Source organism: Argiope bruennichi, chromosome 8, assembly GCF_947563725.1.
Source record: "Argiope bruennichi chromosome 8, qqArgBrue1.1, whole genome shotgun sequence".
NCBI lineage: Eukaryota > Metazoa > Arthropoda > Arachnida > Araneae > Araneidae > Argiope > Argiope bruennichi.
The window spans coordinates 113,227,306-113,245,265 of NC_079158.1; the positions used below are offsets into that span (position 1 = coordinate 113,227,306).

At 33.3% G+C, this 17,960-nt stretch overlaps 1 protein-coding gene across 7 annotated transcripts in view; it reads right to left on the minus strand.

Moving 5' to 3' along the window:
• Positions 1 to 17,960, minus strand: part of LOC129980836 (coiled-coil domain-containing protein AGAP005037-like) — a 1,244,995-nt gene that overhangs the window by 560,152 nt on the left and 666,883 nt on the right. Inside the window, exon 1 of one of the 7 annotated variants that reach the window (XM_056091259.1) lies at positions 16,441 to 16,528. The exons of the other annotated variants lie outside the window; for them this stretch is intronic. Within the exon in view, the coding sequence (XP_055947234.1) occupies positions 16,441 to 16,513 (73 nt within the window). The 5' untranslated portion in view covers positions 16,514 to 16,528. Of the gene's footprint in view, positions 1 to 16,440; positions 16,529 to 17,960 lie in introns of those variants that run through there. 7 annotated transcript variants of the gene reach the window in all.

Sequence of the window (17,960 nt, forward strand, 5' to 3'; positions counted from 1 at the left end):
CATTAAGGATTTTTATCCCTTCATTCAGAGCGTGAGAACATGTTGAGACAGTTGCTTTGTAGAACGCGTGTAGTATAAATTAAATAAAAAAGTGGGAATTGGATCAGGAAATAAGAGACCATTTTAGAATGAAGTCAATATGGGTTAAATTAAGAAAACAATTAGGAAATTAATTAGGATTTAATATATATCCAGAGATATCATTACATATTATATATATATATATTAGTTATAAATTAAAATGAATAAATAGTAGTAACTTTAACCTTAATCTCGGATTCAACATTCGAACAAAATTTTACTGAATTTTGATTTATAAATATATTTGTCTAAAGCATTATTTTTATAAAATACAATAAATGAGGAAAAACTGGATTAAACCAATTTTAAAAAATATTTTCTTTGGAATGCAATTACGTCTTTTAAATAGTCACTTTTAAGGTCATAATAATGTTTTTTTTTTTTTTTTTTTTTTTTTTTTTTTAATTTCTGAAATCATTTCATGGTTGGCTTGTTAAACCAGTAATCCATTCGTACATTCTTTCGCCAATGAGTTGTTGCCAACAACCGATAACTAATTATAATATTCAAGTTCCCAGAATGTTAGGCTCGATCCAATTTAAATGCGGGAACATAATGCGGTGTTACAATACCGCAATCAATCCGGACGAATGAATAATTAGTTCTGATTATACAAAACAGATACCACTTAGATTAGAATCTCGGATAGCCTAAATTCGAAGTACAGCCAAAGAGTTAATCATTTGAAGTTGCATTTCGCATGTCAATGTTTGCCGGAATTCTCGATGAGAACAGAGAACGAAGAAGACCCAATATTTTAATGATTTTCACTGACAACGATTTAACAAAATTGCGGTAATTAATAACTGGAAAGAATGAATACTCACCGAGAGAAGTTTAAATTAATTTCATTATAATTTCAGATCTGGAAATTTTTGGGAAAAATGACACATATTTAATGGAGAGAATTCAGATTATGCTGAAAATGACAAAATCGTCATAAATGGTGAGATGATATATCCTGAATGTCATCTCATAACATTTAGCCGTCATTATACTAAGGCAAGTTGCCGAAGGCCGTCATTATACTGATTATTTTCTCTTTTGATAATTTTGATTATCTACGGAGTGTTGATGTACCCTGATTTTGCATTGAAATTGCTTCGTGATAGCCTACAGGAAACTTTTCCATATCATATTTGTATGTAAGTATTAATGATATCAATTAATCTAATTTAAATCTTAATTTCCAAATTTTTATCTTAATTTAACCTATATTAACTTCATTCTAAAATGGTCGCATATTTCTTGATAGATTTCCATTTTTTTTTTAAATTAATTATACAGGTGCTCTATAAAACTGCAAATTTCAGCATTTTCTCGGGCTCCGAGTGAAGGGTTAAGTTTAGTTTAGTTATATTAATGTCCCGTTTTTTAAAGCAACACTAGGGCTGTTTTGGGACAGACCTCGTAATTTTGAGCCGCGGTCAGATGACGAGGACGACACCCTCTCCACACCACACCAGCGGGAGGACGTTTGGTCATGACGGATTTAACGTGCAAAATACCTCCTTACACGACGGTTCTTTGGTGGAATCGGGTCACGAACCTGAACCTTCCGGTTCCGAAGCCGAACTCCGAGTGAAGGGATAAAAATCCTTAGTGCCTACAACATTCTTTTAAAGATACCCAACATTCAAATTCTTAAATTGACATGTGTCAAAGAAATCCCTAGCAGAATTTCATAGTAAAATCACTGAAGAGGAAAATTTCTGTTTCTTTTGCTCTTGTGTCGCAATGAAGACTGATCTATCCCCTTCCCGCTTTTTTTTTTTTTTTTTTTTTTTTTTTTTTTTTTGTAGAACTTATGCCTCTCGCGATGAAAGAAATCGAAATTTAAGATTCCAAACTTTCTTCTTTTCGGCCAAACAACTACTAAAATATCTTTACACATACAAATATAGATATACATACAATGAGTTATATATATAATATTACACACACACACACACACACACACACACACACACACACACACACACACACACACACACACACACACACACACACACACACACATATACATATATATATATAATTGGGATAATTAATACAAAGGATTCCAAAATTAAGTGTAAGTATTTCAGCATATATAATATATTAACTTGGACGGATTGTAACACCAACATTTAGACAGTAGGGAAAAAAAATAAATCTAAGGACAATATCTGAGACACAATGAAAAATAAACAACAACAATAGTTCTAATTTTTATTTTAAAAACAATGTGTTAATAACAAGGTATTTTTAATGAGCTTTTAATTTAATTAACAATAACATGAAATCATTTTTGCTTTCTAGCATGCAAATAGAGGGAGGACTGTAATATCTAAATAATCAGATTTCTTATTTATAATGAGTCTTACAAGCTTTCAAAATTTACATGACCAAAAATTTATCCAAGCAATCATGTCTGTCGGTCTTTAAACACCATAATTCACAACCATAACCAACGAGATAACCTAATGTGAGGTGTTGGCCGCAAAATTATATCAGTATGTAATTTTAGACCCAACAAGTTAAAAAGAAGATGGGGGGGGTAATTAACTACATAATGAAGCTCCATACAAAGTACGCTATAAATACAAAGCTCCATATAAAGTACGCTATAAACTACTCAATAAAAGAATATTCCAAAATTTGTGTTGGAACATTACCCATGACAGAATATAACCTCACGGCTGAAGCAACAAAAATATATAGTTTTATTATGATTATTATTATTTACCTTCAGCATAAGAAGTAAATACCCACCACTCTACACTGCATTTACAAATTTTCAAAAGGGCTGTAAATAACAAGAAAAAAAATTATATTAAAACCATCATTTTCAAGCTTACTACCGAAAACTTCATAAACTTTATCGATTCCTTTTTCACTTTTCCCACGCGCTTATACAAAAAAAAAAAAAAAAAAAAAAAAAAAAAACTGTCACCCTTTTAAAATTTTAAATAATCGAGACACAAAAATCAACGAGAACATTAGATTTTTTTATTTTTTTTAATTTGCGAGCGAAGGTTAATTCGCCGTTTTTCTATCGAACTCTTCTTGGAACCGTTTAATCTTCGAGGATATCGACCACTTCCTGAACACCTGCGGTTTCCACCCGCGCTCATGGGGGGAAGGGGAGAGCAGCCTTTCTCTATACCAGTAGGGACAGGGGCTCTTCTCGGCCACCTGTCAAAGTAACCCCTTCAAAACACGCTAACAATCTGTAGCCACGCAACCCTTCTTATTCATTCTTCAACTCAGTTTCGGCTATAATAAAATGAAGTATGAAAAGAATGTTTGGAGAAGGGGTGGTTCCTGGGGAAGGAATGAAAGTTAAGAGATTTTTTTATTCCGGGAAAAATGTTGCAAAAATGCCACGCTCTTGTATTTATAATAATAAAGGATGAACAGTTTGTATTTAGCAAATATAAATACAAATCACTATTAAGTACTATTCGTCTCAAGATCCAGAGATAAACATTTTTCGACGATTGTACTTCCCAAACGGGTGGTACGTAGAAAAATGAGTCCTACGACATGTGCGTCTGCAGATATGGCACACTTTCCCCTATTTCCACCTCTTGCGGTCTTCCGGTGTTCTTTGATGTCTGTCCAGTTTACCGACAATTTGCGGGAAACTCCGGATCGCGTCCACAAACATCAAAGAACCTCGGAAACCCGCAAGAACGGGGGAAATAGGGGAAAGTGTGCCATGTCTGCAGACGCATAGGTCTTAGGAACGTGGCTTTAGGCCTCCTAATCTCACGAACAATCTAAGTTCACTCTATTGAGTGTGGATGTGAGCGCGCCTGCTTTTCAAACAGTTGATTGAACTGCTGTTTGAAATTCAAATCATTTCCATTGTTTCATCAAATATTTAATTTCGTGATTTTTCCCTTGTTGAAATTTAAAGAAGGATTTTGTTTGAATTGGGATTGCCAGAACGAATAAAGAAATGGAGTTACATAACGCTGTAATGTCACAGAATTGGTCTCCAATAAAAAGGTCCGTGGTTCAAAATGAACAGTACAAATGTAAAACAATTAAAAAATGGCACAACTTAAAAGTTCGGCACTTAATCGGCATCATGGACATTAAGTCAAAATAAATTATTTAAATGAAATTAAATATAAACAATATCGCCGGCGCATCGGCTGGCCACCAAGGTGATTGGAATTGAATATGAAAAGTCATCGTCAAAAGAAAATTAAGTGCGGAAAAATAATACCAACGCAGACGAATTTTCTGGTTATTAATCTACAACCGGCTATGATTGATTCTTTAAAATTAAGTAAAAATAAGAGTCTTTATAACTAAGTCAAGCAAACTGAGAAAGAAACTTGGCTGAAACAAGGAACAAGACCCTAACATGGAAATTTTTCATTATTTGTCACAGCTAACATCGCAATTACATTTGAAACCAACGTAAATGTTTTACTAGAATAGATAAATTTTGACTCTTCCGCTTCTCGACATAATCAGCGAAAGTATAACATAACATCTTTTAGGCTTAGTTTCTTCACAGAATGAAAAGAACAAGCAAGCTTAATTACAAAAATGAGTTTTTCGAAATCAGAGAGGTTTAATACATGGATAATCAACAAAATTTCGACGCAAAATTCTTTGAGAATTTCAATACCGTCTACCTCTCCATATCTTCTCCTTTTCACTTCGTATCATTAAAAAAAGTGTGTGTGTGAAAGAGAGAGAGAAATTATCATGAAAATTTACCGTCCGTCTATTCATTTCCGTTCACAAAATCTCTATGCAGAAGTCTGAAGACTTCAATACAATCTTCTCCCCCGCCCCCTCCTTTCATTTCATACATATTAAATTATAAAAAAGAAGGCAAAAAATTAACATGAAAATTTCCCGTCCGTTTATTCATTTCCTTATTTAAATGGCACTTTTTAAAATGCTATTCAAAAAGAGAGACTCGTTTGTTTTTTTATCGCATGTCGGGAAAAATTGCTAACAGCAAAAAAAAATCTGAAAATCTGAAAAGCGGTTTAATTTTAAGAACGTCTTTAATTAACTTTATTCAAGCAATCTTGAAGCTTCTACAAAAATATCCCAGACAGAGAAACAGAAATTGAGATATTTACTATTTCATGCTCTGAAAGGGACAACATAGCAAAAAATTATTGGTTAAGATAGTTAAAATAAGAAATTTAAAATAATCTACACAATAAGAAAAAACCTAAGGGAGTGAACTCCCAAAAATTTTCCCGTTTTTAAGTTGTATTCACACATAGGCAACGTTAATACATTCACACATAGGCACACATATTCACACATAGGCACGCATATTCACACATTCACACATAGGCACATACATTCACACATAGGAACACATATTCACACATAGGCAGCGTTAATACATTCACACATAGGCTGCGTTAATACATTTACACATAGGCTGCGTTAATACATTCACACATAGGCACACATATTCACACATAGGTTGCGTTAATACATTCACACATAGGCACACATATTCACACATAGGTTGCGTTAATACATTCACACATAGGCACACATATTCACACATAGGCTGCGTTAATACATTCACACATAGGCACACATATTCACACATAGGCTGCGTTAATACATTCACACATAGGCACACATATTCACACATAGACAGCGTTAATACATTCTCGCATAGACACACATATTCACATATAGACAGTCAAAAATGCGTTTCCGAATTGGGGAGATTAGTCAAATCCTGGAGTTCGACTTTTTTTTGATGATAATATTTTTTCCTGCATATTTCATATTCCAGAAAGTAAAAAGATATTAATATGCGAATGAAGCGACAGTTTTAGAACTATGTCGGTCTCTCCAACATCCAAGCGGGATTACACTTTTAATTCTCACAGGAAAGATTGCATTATTTGCTGAAGAATTAATTGAATAACCAGTGGAAATCCTCTGGCCGAAACTTTCTTGCATACTCTCTAATAAAGATGTTATTCCAGAAAACACATCGTATCGTATTGGCGTAGAGTTACTTTGGGTGAATTTAGCGCTTTTACTGAATTAATCGTGAGGTACTTACTGGTTAATGAATACACGTTAAAAACACGTCAAGGTCGACCATTAATCCTTCGCATGCATTAGTAATATTTGTGATTTAAACGCGTTTTTTTCAACCGACTGAAAGAAAAATTTGATAGAAAGGTACGCTTGTAGTAACAAAATCCCATATCAAATTTCATTAAGTCTTTGGATTATTTGAATCATCGCTTTTACATGTTTCTGAAAGTACAGACCGACCGACACTCAACCCATTGCTGGATTTGGCTCAAAATTCGGTAGGATGTTAAATGAATGCACTGAATTTTATTCTTCTAATTTTTTTCCTTTGCAATTATTGAGTTAATTTATATTCAAATAACCAGGCAGACAGATAATCTCTGAAAGGATTTTGCTGAAAATTTGATAAAAATCTAGAAATTTAGTGTGAAAACCACAAACAAAATTTCATTCCGTCTAGCTCAAAGTGTTTTTGAGTTATTTTTGTCATAGACACATTGGCGGCCTTTTCCAAAATTATGTTTTTCGAATTCACGGAGATCTAAAATGCATTTTTCCGACGATTACAATACTTTTTCCATATACTGCATTTACGAGAAAGTAAAAATAATTACCAACCAGGTTAAATTCAGTTAGTTGGACAAAACGAATTCACAGTTTCTTTTAAATCTTTTAAACACAGAGAGAAAAGCTACATAGTTAGAAGAGCAGTTAGAGACGTTGGGATTAAATGTAATCCTAACTTCTCTATTTCTTCCATAAAATTCGAAGAATGCGATCCAGATCACAGTTCTAACGTTCGGTTCTGTAAAATCCAATTTCCTAAAATTTAGTCGTTGCTGTTAACGACAGGCAATACGAAACAAGTGATTGCAGCAGCTCTTTTCTTCCCGCCTTCCACAGCCTTTAAGTAATTCGATGAACAGGAATTTATTGTTCGCCATTTCAGTGAACTGCAGATATCCACACAAATTCCCGTTCCAAAACGCAATCGCTATTTCGCTTGGATAGCTAATAAATAAGTCTTTTTTGATGCAGTAGTCCTTCTAGACTAAGTTTTCTGTTATTGTTTATATAATCCTTAAATAGCAATTGATAATTTGAAAATGATCTCCTTCACAATACCACATTCAGATATATAATTTTATTTTTAAAAAACATATATTCATTTATTTAGCTACTTGGAAAGGCGTGATACTCAACGTCGAGATGCTTTTGTCGCTGAATATCACGCGAGTTCGCAAATTGTACAGACTAACTCTATGGCAAAGGATACCGACATGCTCTGATTGGTCGATTTCTTTCGCACAGACTTTCTATGCTGTAGCTGCTGCAACCCTGTTGCATTGTTTGGTTTCTACGTATTTTTTTTTGCCTGCCATTTTTCAAAATGTATAAATCAATTCTTCCAGAGAAATACAATTATAAAATAATTGAGATTGATGAAAATAGAGCTGTTTTTCGTATTTCAGATCTTGTAAATAATCAGCACAGATAGTAATTTTTCTGTGAGGTAATGAAGCTTTTATTTTACGGGAAATGATCGGCCAATTTTTTTATTAAGTTTTCACGTTAAAATCATTACCATAAAATATTTATATGCAAACATACTATACTTATTAAAATAGTTAGATGACATTAAACGGAATAGAAATCATTATAATTCTTATTGAATATTCATGCAAAATAAAATAAGGAGATATTTGTTTATTAATTTCGTATTCAAATTATTATCATGTCTATCTGCAAATGTGCTATATTTGTTAAGATATTTAGATTCATATAGTTATTAACAATCTAATTATTAATCTTGATATTTGTTATTAACTTAATATTAAGATTTATAAATATCTAAATAGTTTATACATTTCTTTTGAATACTTATTTTTTGCATTTCTGTAACACATATTTCTTGAATGGATTCAAGAATATCAACAAAGATCGAAAACAGTTTGGCACAGTTTTGCAAGGTTTCAGCCAAATAAGCGATAACTGCACTATTGTGAGTGCAAAACATTGCCAAAAACATGCCAAGGCTTAAACCAATCAGAGCACGTCGGTATCCTTTGTCATAGAGTTAGTCTGTACAATTTGCGAACTCGCCTGAATCACTAATGATGTGCTTGCTACAAACGCTAGCAGACAGCTGCAACAGAAGTAAAAATGATTATCACGGCCCGTTGACTGAGATTTTCCGGAGCAATAATTTAGGTCGAAAATTATTTAACTACATGTGATGGAAAGGCGTGCTCCACACTTGGAGATGCTTTTGACCCAAAATCCCTAATGGCGCGCCAGGCACGTTACCAGGCAACTATCACAGAAGTAAAACTGATGTGACCCGTTGACTGAGATGGCTTCCTGGAGCACAGTTTTAGCTCGAAAATTATCTAACTGCTAGTGGTGGATAGATGTGCAACGCACGTCGAAATGCTTTTGTCACAGAATTACTGATGATGTGGTACATATATTAGCAGGCACCTGCCACAAATGTAAAAATGATGCTCACGACCCGTTGACTGAGATTTTTCGGAGCAATAATTTAGGTCAAAAATTATTTAACTACATGTGATGGAAAGGCGTGCCCCGCACTTGGAGATGCTTTTGACCCAAAATCCCTAATGGCGCGCCAGGCAAGTTACCAGGCAACTATCACAGAAGTAAAACTGATGTGACCCGTTGACTGAGATGGCTTCTTGGAGCACAGTTTTAGCTCGAAAATTATCTAACTGCTAGTGGTGGATAGATGTGCAACGCACGTCGAGATGCTTTTGTCACAGAATTACTGATGATGTGGTACATATATTAGCAGGCACCTGCCACAAATGTAAAAATGATGTTCACGACCCGTTGACTGAGACTTTTCTGGAGCACAAATTTAGGTCGAAAATTATTTAACTACATGTGATGGAAAGGCGTGCCCCGCACTTGGAGATGCTTTTGACCCAAAATCCCTCATGGCGCGGCAGGCACGTCAGCAGGCAACTATCACAGAAGTAAAACTGATGAGACCCGTTGACTGAGATTGCTTCCTGGAGCACAGTTCTAGGACGAAAATTATTTAACCACTAGTGGTGGATAGATGTGCAACGCACGTCGAGATGCTTTTGTCTCAGAATTACTGATGATGTGGTACATATATTAGCAGGCACCTGCCACAAATGTAAAAATGATGTTCACGACCCGTTGACTGAGACTTTTCTGGAGCACAAATTTAGGTCGAAAATTATTTAACTACATGTGATGGAAAGGCGTGCCACGCACTTGGAGATGCTTTTGACCCAAAATCCCTAATGGCGCGCCAGGCACGTTACCAGGCAACTATCACAGAAGTAAAACTGATGTGACCCGTTGACTGAGATGGCTTCCTGGAGCACAGTTTTAGCTCGAAAATTATCTAACTGCTAGTGGTGGATAGATGTGCAACGCACGTCGAGATGCTTTTGTCACAGAATTACTGATGATGTGGTACATATATTAGCAGGCACCTGCTACAAATGTAAAAATGATGTTCACGACCCGTTGACTGAGACTTTTCCGGGGCAATAATTTAGATTGAAAATTCTTTAACTACTTGTGGTGGTAAAACATGCCATGCACGTCAAATCGCTTTTGTTAGTGAATAGCTAAAGACGTGCTACACACGTCAGTAGGCAACTGTCACAGAAGTAAAAATAATGCTCACAACATGTTGACGGTGATTGTTTATCGGGGCACAGTCTTAAGTGAAAAATTCATTCCTTTAGAAGATATAAATCTTTTCCCGATTTCTCTAAGGTATCGGATACTTTCTATGGCCTCGCTGCAAGTTACAGTGGACTGTTTTGGCACGCACACCTGTAGATTTCTTGCCACCGCAAGTAGTTAAGTAATTACACAAGTCAGAGCCTTAATTACTTATATAAAAACACTTTAAACAAGCAAAATGCTTTGTATATAAATTCATCAGTAGGTTTAGTTTACTGTATCAACGTCTTGTTTAGAACCTATTCATTAGTAACAAACAAATACTGTACAATACAACATAGTATCGTACGATATTTATAACATAATACAATACTATTTTGACACGAGTATCTCTACATTTCTTGCTACCGCAAGGGGTGAAGTAATTATATAAGTTGGAAACTTCAAAAAATAATATATTCGTCTTAATAATTACACTTTATACATAACCAGCGAGAATGGATTCCTCAAGACTTTCTAGTATATTCTCCAATAAAGGTGTTATCTTAGAGAATGCCTTGCATGGTATTGGCGTACAACAGTTAGGAAATGTTAACATTTGGCGTGAATTTGTCGCTTTTGCAGAATTTATCGTATAATCCTTCACAAGTGTCTTAGATGCGTTTTTTCTAACCGACTGAAACAAAAATTTGATAAAAAATTAAAGCTGTACTTAAAAAAATCCCTTAGTAAGATTGATATATTTAAGTCACTACATTTTTGAGTTATCGCGTTTATATGTTTCAGAAAGAAAAGACCGACAGACGATAAACCCGCAGATGGATTTGTGTCATAATTGGATCGTGCTTACACTATAGAAGTAAAATCTGTGTACCGAATTTTATATATTTAGCTCTCTTCGTTTTACAGTTATCATGTTAGTTTATTTTCAAACAGCCGGACCGACAGACTTTCTCTGAATGAATTCTTCTCAAAATCAGACAGAAATCTGCAAATGTGGTGTAAAGACTGTATACCAAAATTCAGTCGTCTAACTCAAAGCGTTTTTGAGTTATCAAGACAGACATTTTCGTCGATTACATTTCGTTAACGAAATATCGATTACATAAATTTCGTCGACGGACATTTCGTCGTTTTCGATGATTGCTATACTTTCTCTATGCTACGTATACCAAAAAGTACAAAAGAACATTTTAATCAACAAAATGTATTATACTTTAATCCATCAGATTCTGTAAGTTTAGCTTATTGAATTTAATCAACAAAATGTATTATACTTTAATCCATCAGATTCTGTAAGTTTAGCTTATTGAATTTAATCAACAAAATGTATTATACTTTAATCCATCAGATTCTGTAAGTTTAGCTTATTGAATTTAATCAACAAAATGTATTATACTTTAATCCATCAGATTCTGTAAGTTTACCTTATTGAATTTAATCAACAAAATGTATTATACTTTAATCCATCAGATTCTGTAAGTTTAGCTTATTGAATTAATGTCTTATTTAGATGTTATTCCTAAATAATGCATCACTATTGTACAATATGCCCATATTATTGTATAGTATTCATAATATCATATAATAAAACATAGTATCGTGTAAAACAATATGCTAATATATAATTCTATATAGAGCTGTATAATATCTATGGATATTATAGAATGGAGTACAGAGTGCAGCAGTGTTTCCTGGGTTTCATAAGTAAATAGGAAGGACCTTGTAATATCAAACCGGGATCGGTTGACGAACAGTATATTTTAACTCATGCTTTAAGCTTAAATGATGACATCGAATAAAGGCCATCTGAACTTGGAGTGCGTCATCCTTGATTTAATCTTCGGTGGAATCGAAATCCATATTGGAGGTCTTAAAAGCTTTGAACTGAAAATCGATAACTCAAATGTGGAACAGTTTAACACATTGACTGTTGCCAATACATTCGTTTCTCATAAGCCAGAAGATCAAGACTTTGGAAATTTATCATTTAATGAAAATGTAAATAAAATGTAAATTTTTAAACGGTTAATAGCATAAACTGATAGATCAAAAATAGTTTACAGCATGGCTCTTTCAGCCATAAACGTACATGATGAAGAAGCATTTTACAAGTTTTGTAAATTTAGAGCAAACCTGTCGACTTTGAGGACCAAACATTCATCCATAGTAAAATAGCTTCACTTTAGTCATATCAACCAACTTTGACGAACCGCATCTTTTTAAATAAAAGTATCATTTTAAATTATATTTGCAAAATAAATATAGAGTGCTTGTTTGGCAAGTTATGCTTGGAAAGTGGCGAAATCTGTCCAATGTTTTAAGGGTGGGGTCTATGACAAGAATATATTTTGCGATACCCCACGAACAGTAAAGGATAAATGCCAATCAACGACGCAATAAGATTTCAAATGAAGTAAAAATTGGCGATATTAATACAGTAATTGGGACTGGGAATTTTATTGAAGTTTTTCCTCGCCAAAAAAATGTAAGATGAAGTAGTGTTTTCGTAGTTTCTCACAAAACTTGGTGGCGGTGGCGGAGGCGGGGACCACCGATAACATATCGAGACGTCATTCAGTTAAATCAAATAAGAATTGGCGGAATAGGATCAGTGATATGGGTTGGAGGGCTGGTCATTTGGTTTTGCCAATTATTTTAAAAATAAAGAAAGGTACCTTAGAACAGAATAATTTCATTTGTTTTCAATTACTATTTTCATAAATAACAAGTGTAACAGTTTTGCAATGGCGAATCCATTGGTAAATTCCGAAGATAAATGGTGCCAGAAGCATAATATGATATTTACGTCATCTATCATCCTTATTTGTTTAGGGTGAGTAAATGGCGCTCGTAGAAGGCGCTTAAGCATAAGCAAAACTGGCATAATCTTATAAATGTTTTGTTTGCGTAAACTAGGGCCGCGGTGGCCTGGTGGTAAGGTCTCGGCTTCGGAACCGGAGGGTTTCAGGTTCGTGACCCGATTCCACCGAAGAACCGTCGTGTAAGGGAGTCAGTTGCACGTTAAATCCGTCATGTCCTCCCGCTGGTGTGGTGTGGTGTGGTGTGGAGAAGGGGGGTGCCAGCTCAAGTGTCGTCCTCGTCATCTGACCGCGGTTCAAAATTACGAGGTCCGTCCCAAAATAGCCCTAGTGTTGCTTCAAACGGGACGTTAATATAACCAAACCAATTTGCGTAAACTATCGACATTAATACTTGTCTTGAAAATTTGCATAATCTAATTGATATACTGGATTCATTGACGAAGTATGAATATCCATTTGATCCCCTATTTCTGTTTTAGATATGTTATTTCCAACTGATTGAAACTTAAGTTTGACTAAAAATTGGAATCGCAAAATCGTATATCAAATTTCAAATATTTGAAATTGCCTAAGAATTTTTGAGTTATTACCTTTCACGTGCGTATAAAAGTACAGACCGACAAAAAGTCAGATGACGGATTTGGTCTCAAAATTGATAGATATCCATATTTTAGATGTTAAATATAACATAACGCCATTCGGTGCCCCGGTGTCTATAACACTAACCAATTGGATGAGCCCAAAAAGGAAGGGGGGGGGGAAAAGAAAGGAAGAAAAAAAATGTTAAAAGAAAGAAAGAGACGACAAACTATCCAGGGATCTCTCGAGAGAATCCCATCGGAATCCTACACGACTGTATTCAATTTTTTGGTGAAGTAACAACTAAATGGCGGGGACAAGAATACTTAAACAAATGGTGACTGTGGGTTGAACTTACAGGGAAATAAGATTACTCACCGAGAAGGAAAAAAATGACAAATTACATTGTGAATATCTCTATGAAATGTATAAGCATATAAACATTGTAGAGTAAGAAATTTGTAGCGTCCATCTGGGTCCCGTGTTTCGAATTCCTTCGTGAGAACTGCACTTTTGAATGAATAATTTCGGCTGATTTTGAAAAGTGGCATTTTGGTCTCGGTTATTGTATAGTCTTGAAGAGGTCTTGGTATTTATGAATATGATTTACTATGGTGTGGATCTTGCCGCGTGAAAGGGTATTCGATGCAACTCTCCTGTACCATTCTTCCTCGAGACTTGTTTCTGGCTTTCTCATGTGCCATGAGAGAGTCAGTAGGCATTCGGTGGCATAGTGAATTGGGGATCCTATCTCCCCATAGTTACAGTAAGGAGAGTTGACAGATGGAATCTGTGTCGGGAATGGGCCGTGTCCAGTGAAGAAAAGGACAGACACACGCTCTGTTCTAGTTGGCCGCGTAGAGAGAAACTTTTGGTATTATGTTGAATGTTAATGTTTTAGATGTTAAACAGGTCTAACCAAATTTTATCCATCTAGCTATCTACGTTTCGTAGTTATCATGTTAACTTTATTCGGACTGTCGAGCAAGACATACGTCCTCAGAATGGATCCTGATCAAAATTTAATAGAAATGCACAAATCTAGAAATATACCAAATTAAGCACCTTCAATTAGCGTGCTCACAGAGAGATAGACTTTTTCCAAAAATGTGTCTTTTCGAACTGGGGAGATATAACATTTTATAATAATGGAAATTCACTTTTTTATATTATAAAAATTCATCAAAATCTGGAGTTCGAATTTTTTTGGCGATCACAATACATTTTTTATACTTCATATAGAATATAAAAATTCGATCATCATTCATAATTTCTTAACAAAGCGCGCTTTGCCATTCATTAGTTTTTCTGGTTTTCACTGGTCAAATTCCAAGAGGAAAAAAATATGTAAATCTGGAATGCAAGGAAGGAACATTCTTTCATTGATATTATATGACCTTTTAATAAAACAAGACGCGCCTGAAAAATATAAAAATAAAAATATAATTCTTTCAATTGTCAAGTTTACTTCCCCACAAAAACTTCCTTTTGTAATCATTCGAAAGTTCTCCAAAATGCAAATAAGAATATTCTTTACGATTTCTGTCATAAAAACAATCGTGAACAAGTGCAGATACAACGGAAACATTCAACTCAGTGACAGTTAAGTAAGTTGTTAAGCTGAAATTTAAAAGAAAATAAACTAAACGGATAGATAAAAATTATTCATGCTATAAGATATTTTTTCAGCGTTTTCCCTATAAAACATAAAACTAGTTTGCTCATTGAAAAATACATAAACATATTTGCAGATAATAAAGATAGATCTGTATCTGCATATCTGTAAGATACATATTTACAGATACACATTTATTTCCAAACGTTTTTAAAATACTATTTAGTTGAATTCAGTGGATTCGCGTTCCCTTTTAGAATTTACACGAATATATCTACACACATCATTTACAGATCTATACATATCAATCTACGCACAGAAAAACATGCTACACGATCATTGGACTCATTCAAAATTAGATTGATAAAAAACGTGGTAAATTCTAATTTTTAATAAATAAATTCTAAGTGATTTCATCCAATAATAATTCATGAAAGATATTGAAGTCCGTCAAGTTAAACGAATTTATTCCTACTTAAGGAAAAATAACCGATATTGCTAATTTTTAAAAATGGAAAAGAACAATAGCTGAATTCATTCTCCTAAATTTTCTTTTTATTTTGTGGAGAAGGCACTCCCTTCAAATATTTTTTTTAATTAACATAAACAAACAAAGCAAATGTATAAATACTTCAAATTCAGTAACAATTAACTAACATAATCATAAAAGGTAAAATGTATCAGCGTTTCATAACAAAATTGATTTAATAATTAAAAATAATAATTTCAAACAAAGTTTGCTAATCAATATTTTCAATTATAAAATAGCCGAAATTTATTTTGAATATTCTTTTTCACATAATTGAAGGCACTCGACTAAGCTCGGAAGAGATTTAAAAAAAAAATATTTTAATGTTTATATGACGTTTTTAAAAATTAATATAAGAATAAAATAATGAATAAAAATGAAGTTATTTAAGTATATATATTGCTTTTGAAAAAAGCATATTTTGACGAAAATTTTAAATTTTAACATTTGTTTACAAAAACTAGGATTGTTCTAGAGAAAAAAAATTGTTACCGTTTTTCATTTTTTTATAACATTACATGCGTAACATATCTTAGAGAGTAACTATTCTCTAAGAATTATATTCAAAAATAAAACTTTTGAATGTAATATACGACATTATCTATGAAATTTTGGAATTTTTTCACCAATATTTACATTAAACGATCTTAAATCCACTTCTAAAACAATCAATATCACATCCATAGTTCATTACATTTTGCATAACATAACGAGAACTAATTATAATTTTATTAAGACATCTTTTTTTTCTTTCATTCTTATTTATCAGATTTGACGATACTCACACAGTAGAATTATGAAAAAATTCGTTGTTCAGAAAAGGCATTTAAAGTCTCTAAATGCTTATAAATAAAGCACCACTTACATGACAAAAATTTACTATAATTTGGCTACTAATTGACATAAAGACAAATTAAAGATATCACTAGAAATCGAAAATTACTTATTTTTGAAACTGCAAAAAATTATAAATTTAATTTTTTTTTCCGAATTCATGTTTTTAATCAAGTTGGATAACTTAACTAAAATCGAAACATTATAATTCGGAAAAGATATCTTGTTTCAAAACAAACATAAAATAAGTTAATTACCTTTATTCGAGTTTCCCTTTGATTTCGATGAATCCTGGCTGGATTTGAGGAAGTACATATATCGGTAGATCATCTTGGTTTAAAAAATTCCACAAAATATACACAAATGGTGATTCACGGACTACACACAAAGAGATAGTCACACATCATTCACATTATATCCCCAGGTAAGAAAGATATCCAAAAGTGATGTTTATGTTTGCTTAAATAACAGCACATCCGTAGCAAATACATTATTCCATTTATACTTTAATCCTGGTAAAAGGTAATCCATACAGTTATGGTTAGCAAGCGAGGGTAATTCCGGGTGGTCAAGTGTTCTCAATTTCCCACAAAGCAACGAAGGAAATAAAATACGATCCGGTGAAAAACGTATCCATGGCATTGGAGAACGAGTTTTGTGAAAAAAGAACCGAACTCATAGATAACAGACTTTAAAATACTGAAATAATATCTCTTCTGATTGAAAAGAAACAATTTTGTGCTTCCTGATACCTGATCTCCAATTATACTAGCAATATAAAAGGAAATTTGATAATCGTTTTTCTTCGAAAGAGTTGGAAACAAATTAAAAGTTATTTTTCTTTTCCTATGCTAGAGTTCTTATTAAAAAATAAAAGAAACAAACAAACAAAAATATGAGAAGAAAGAAAATCAACTGTTTAATTTAAAAATTGTTTCTGGAAAGTTGGTTCGAAATGATTAATATCTAAGAAGAAAACTGACATATGAAATAAGAATAATTTTAATCAAAAAAATCAAAATTAAATAATTTTTTAAATTATATTAAAAATACCACAGAAATTATACAAATAATCACAAATGATTTGGGAGTAAAATTATACAGACGTAATTAGTAACATGATTTTTTTCGACTTAAAAATAAATTTATACTTTTCAACAAAAAGAAATCTTAATTTCGATATAATTTTTAGTATAATTTAAAACTCAATAAAGCATCCAGTTACCTATGACAGCTGACTAACTTAACATCTCTGTATTATATACTACATGTCTAAAATATATTACGATGCCATACTATTAAATTTCAAAAATATATAGAAAACATAACTGAAAAATTCAGTTCACATCGCGGCACCGATACCATCAGATTTTTCATTTAACACAGCACAAATCTATTAAAATCATATTAAATTAATCCACATGTCAACAACACAGCCTTGCCAATCTTCATCGCGATATTGATTTTAAAAAATTTCACTTATGTAGAAATTATAATTAATTTCTATAAGCACACAAAAACACAATTTGAGGAAAGAAATTCATGCGCCACGAGGTAGAAAATCCACCAGACTTTCGGCCATCAGGCCGCGAAAAATATGAGCCCACCACTTACTAAGACACCCGGACACATTCTCCTGGATTCTGAATCCCGTTTTCCATCCCGACTCCCACGAATTCCGGCGCCAGATGGCGCTTCTAAGGGGTGGGAGTTTTAATAATCGGCATTTATCTGGGACCTGTCGGATGTCACCCCTTTCGGCAATAAATCAGTCAAC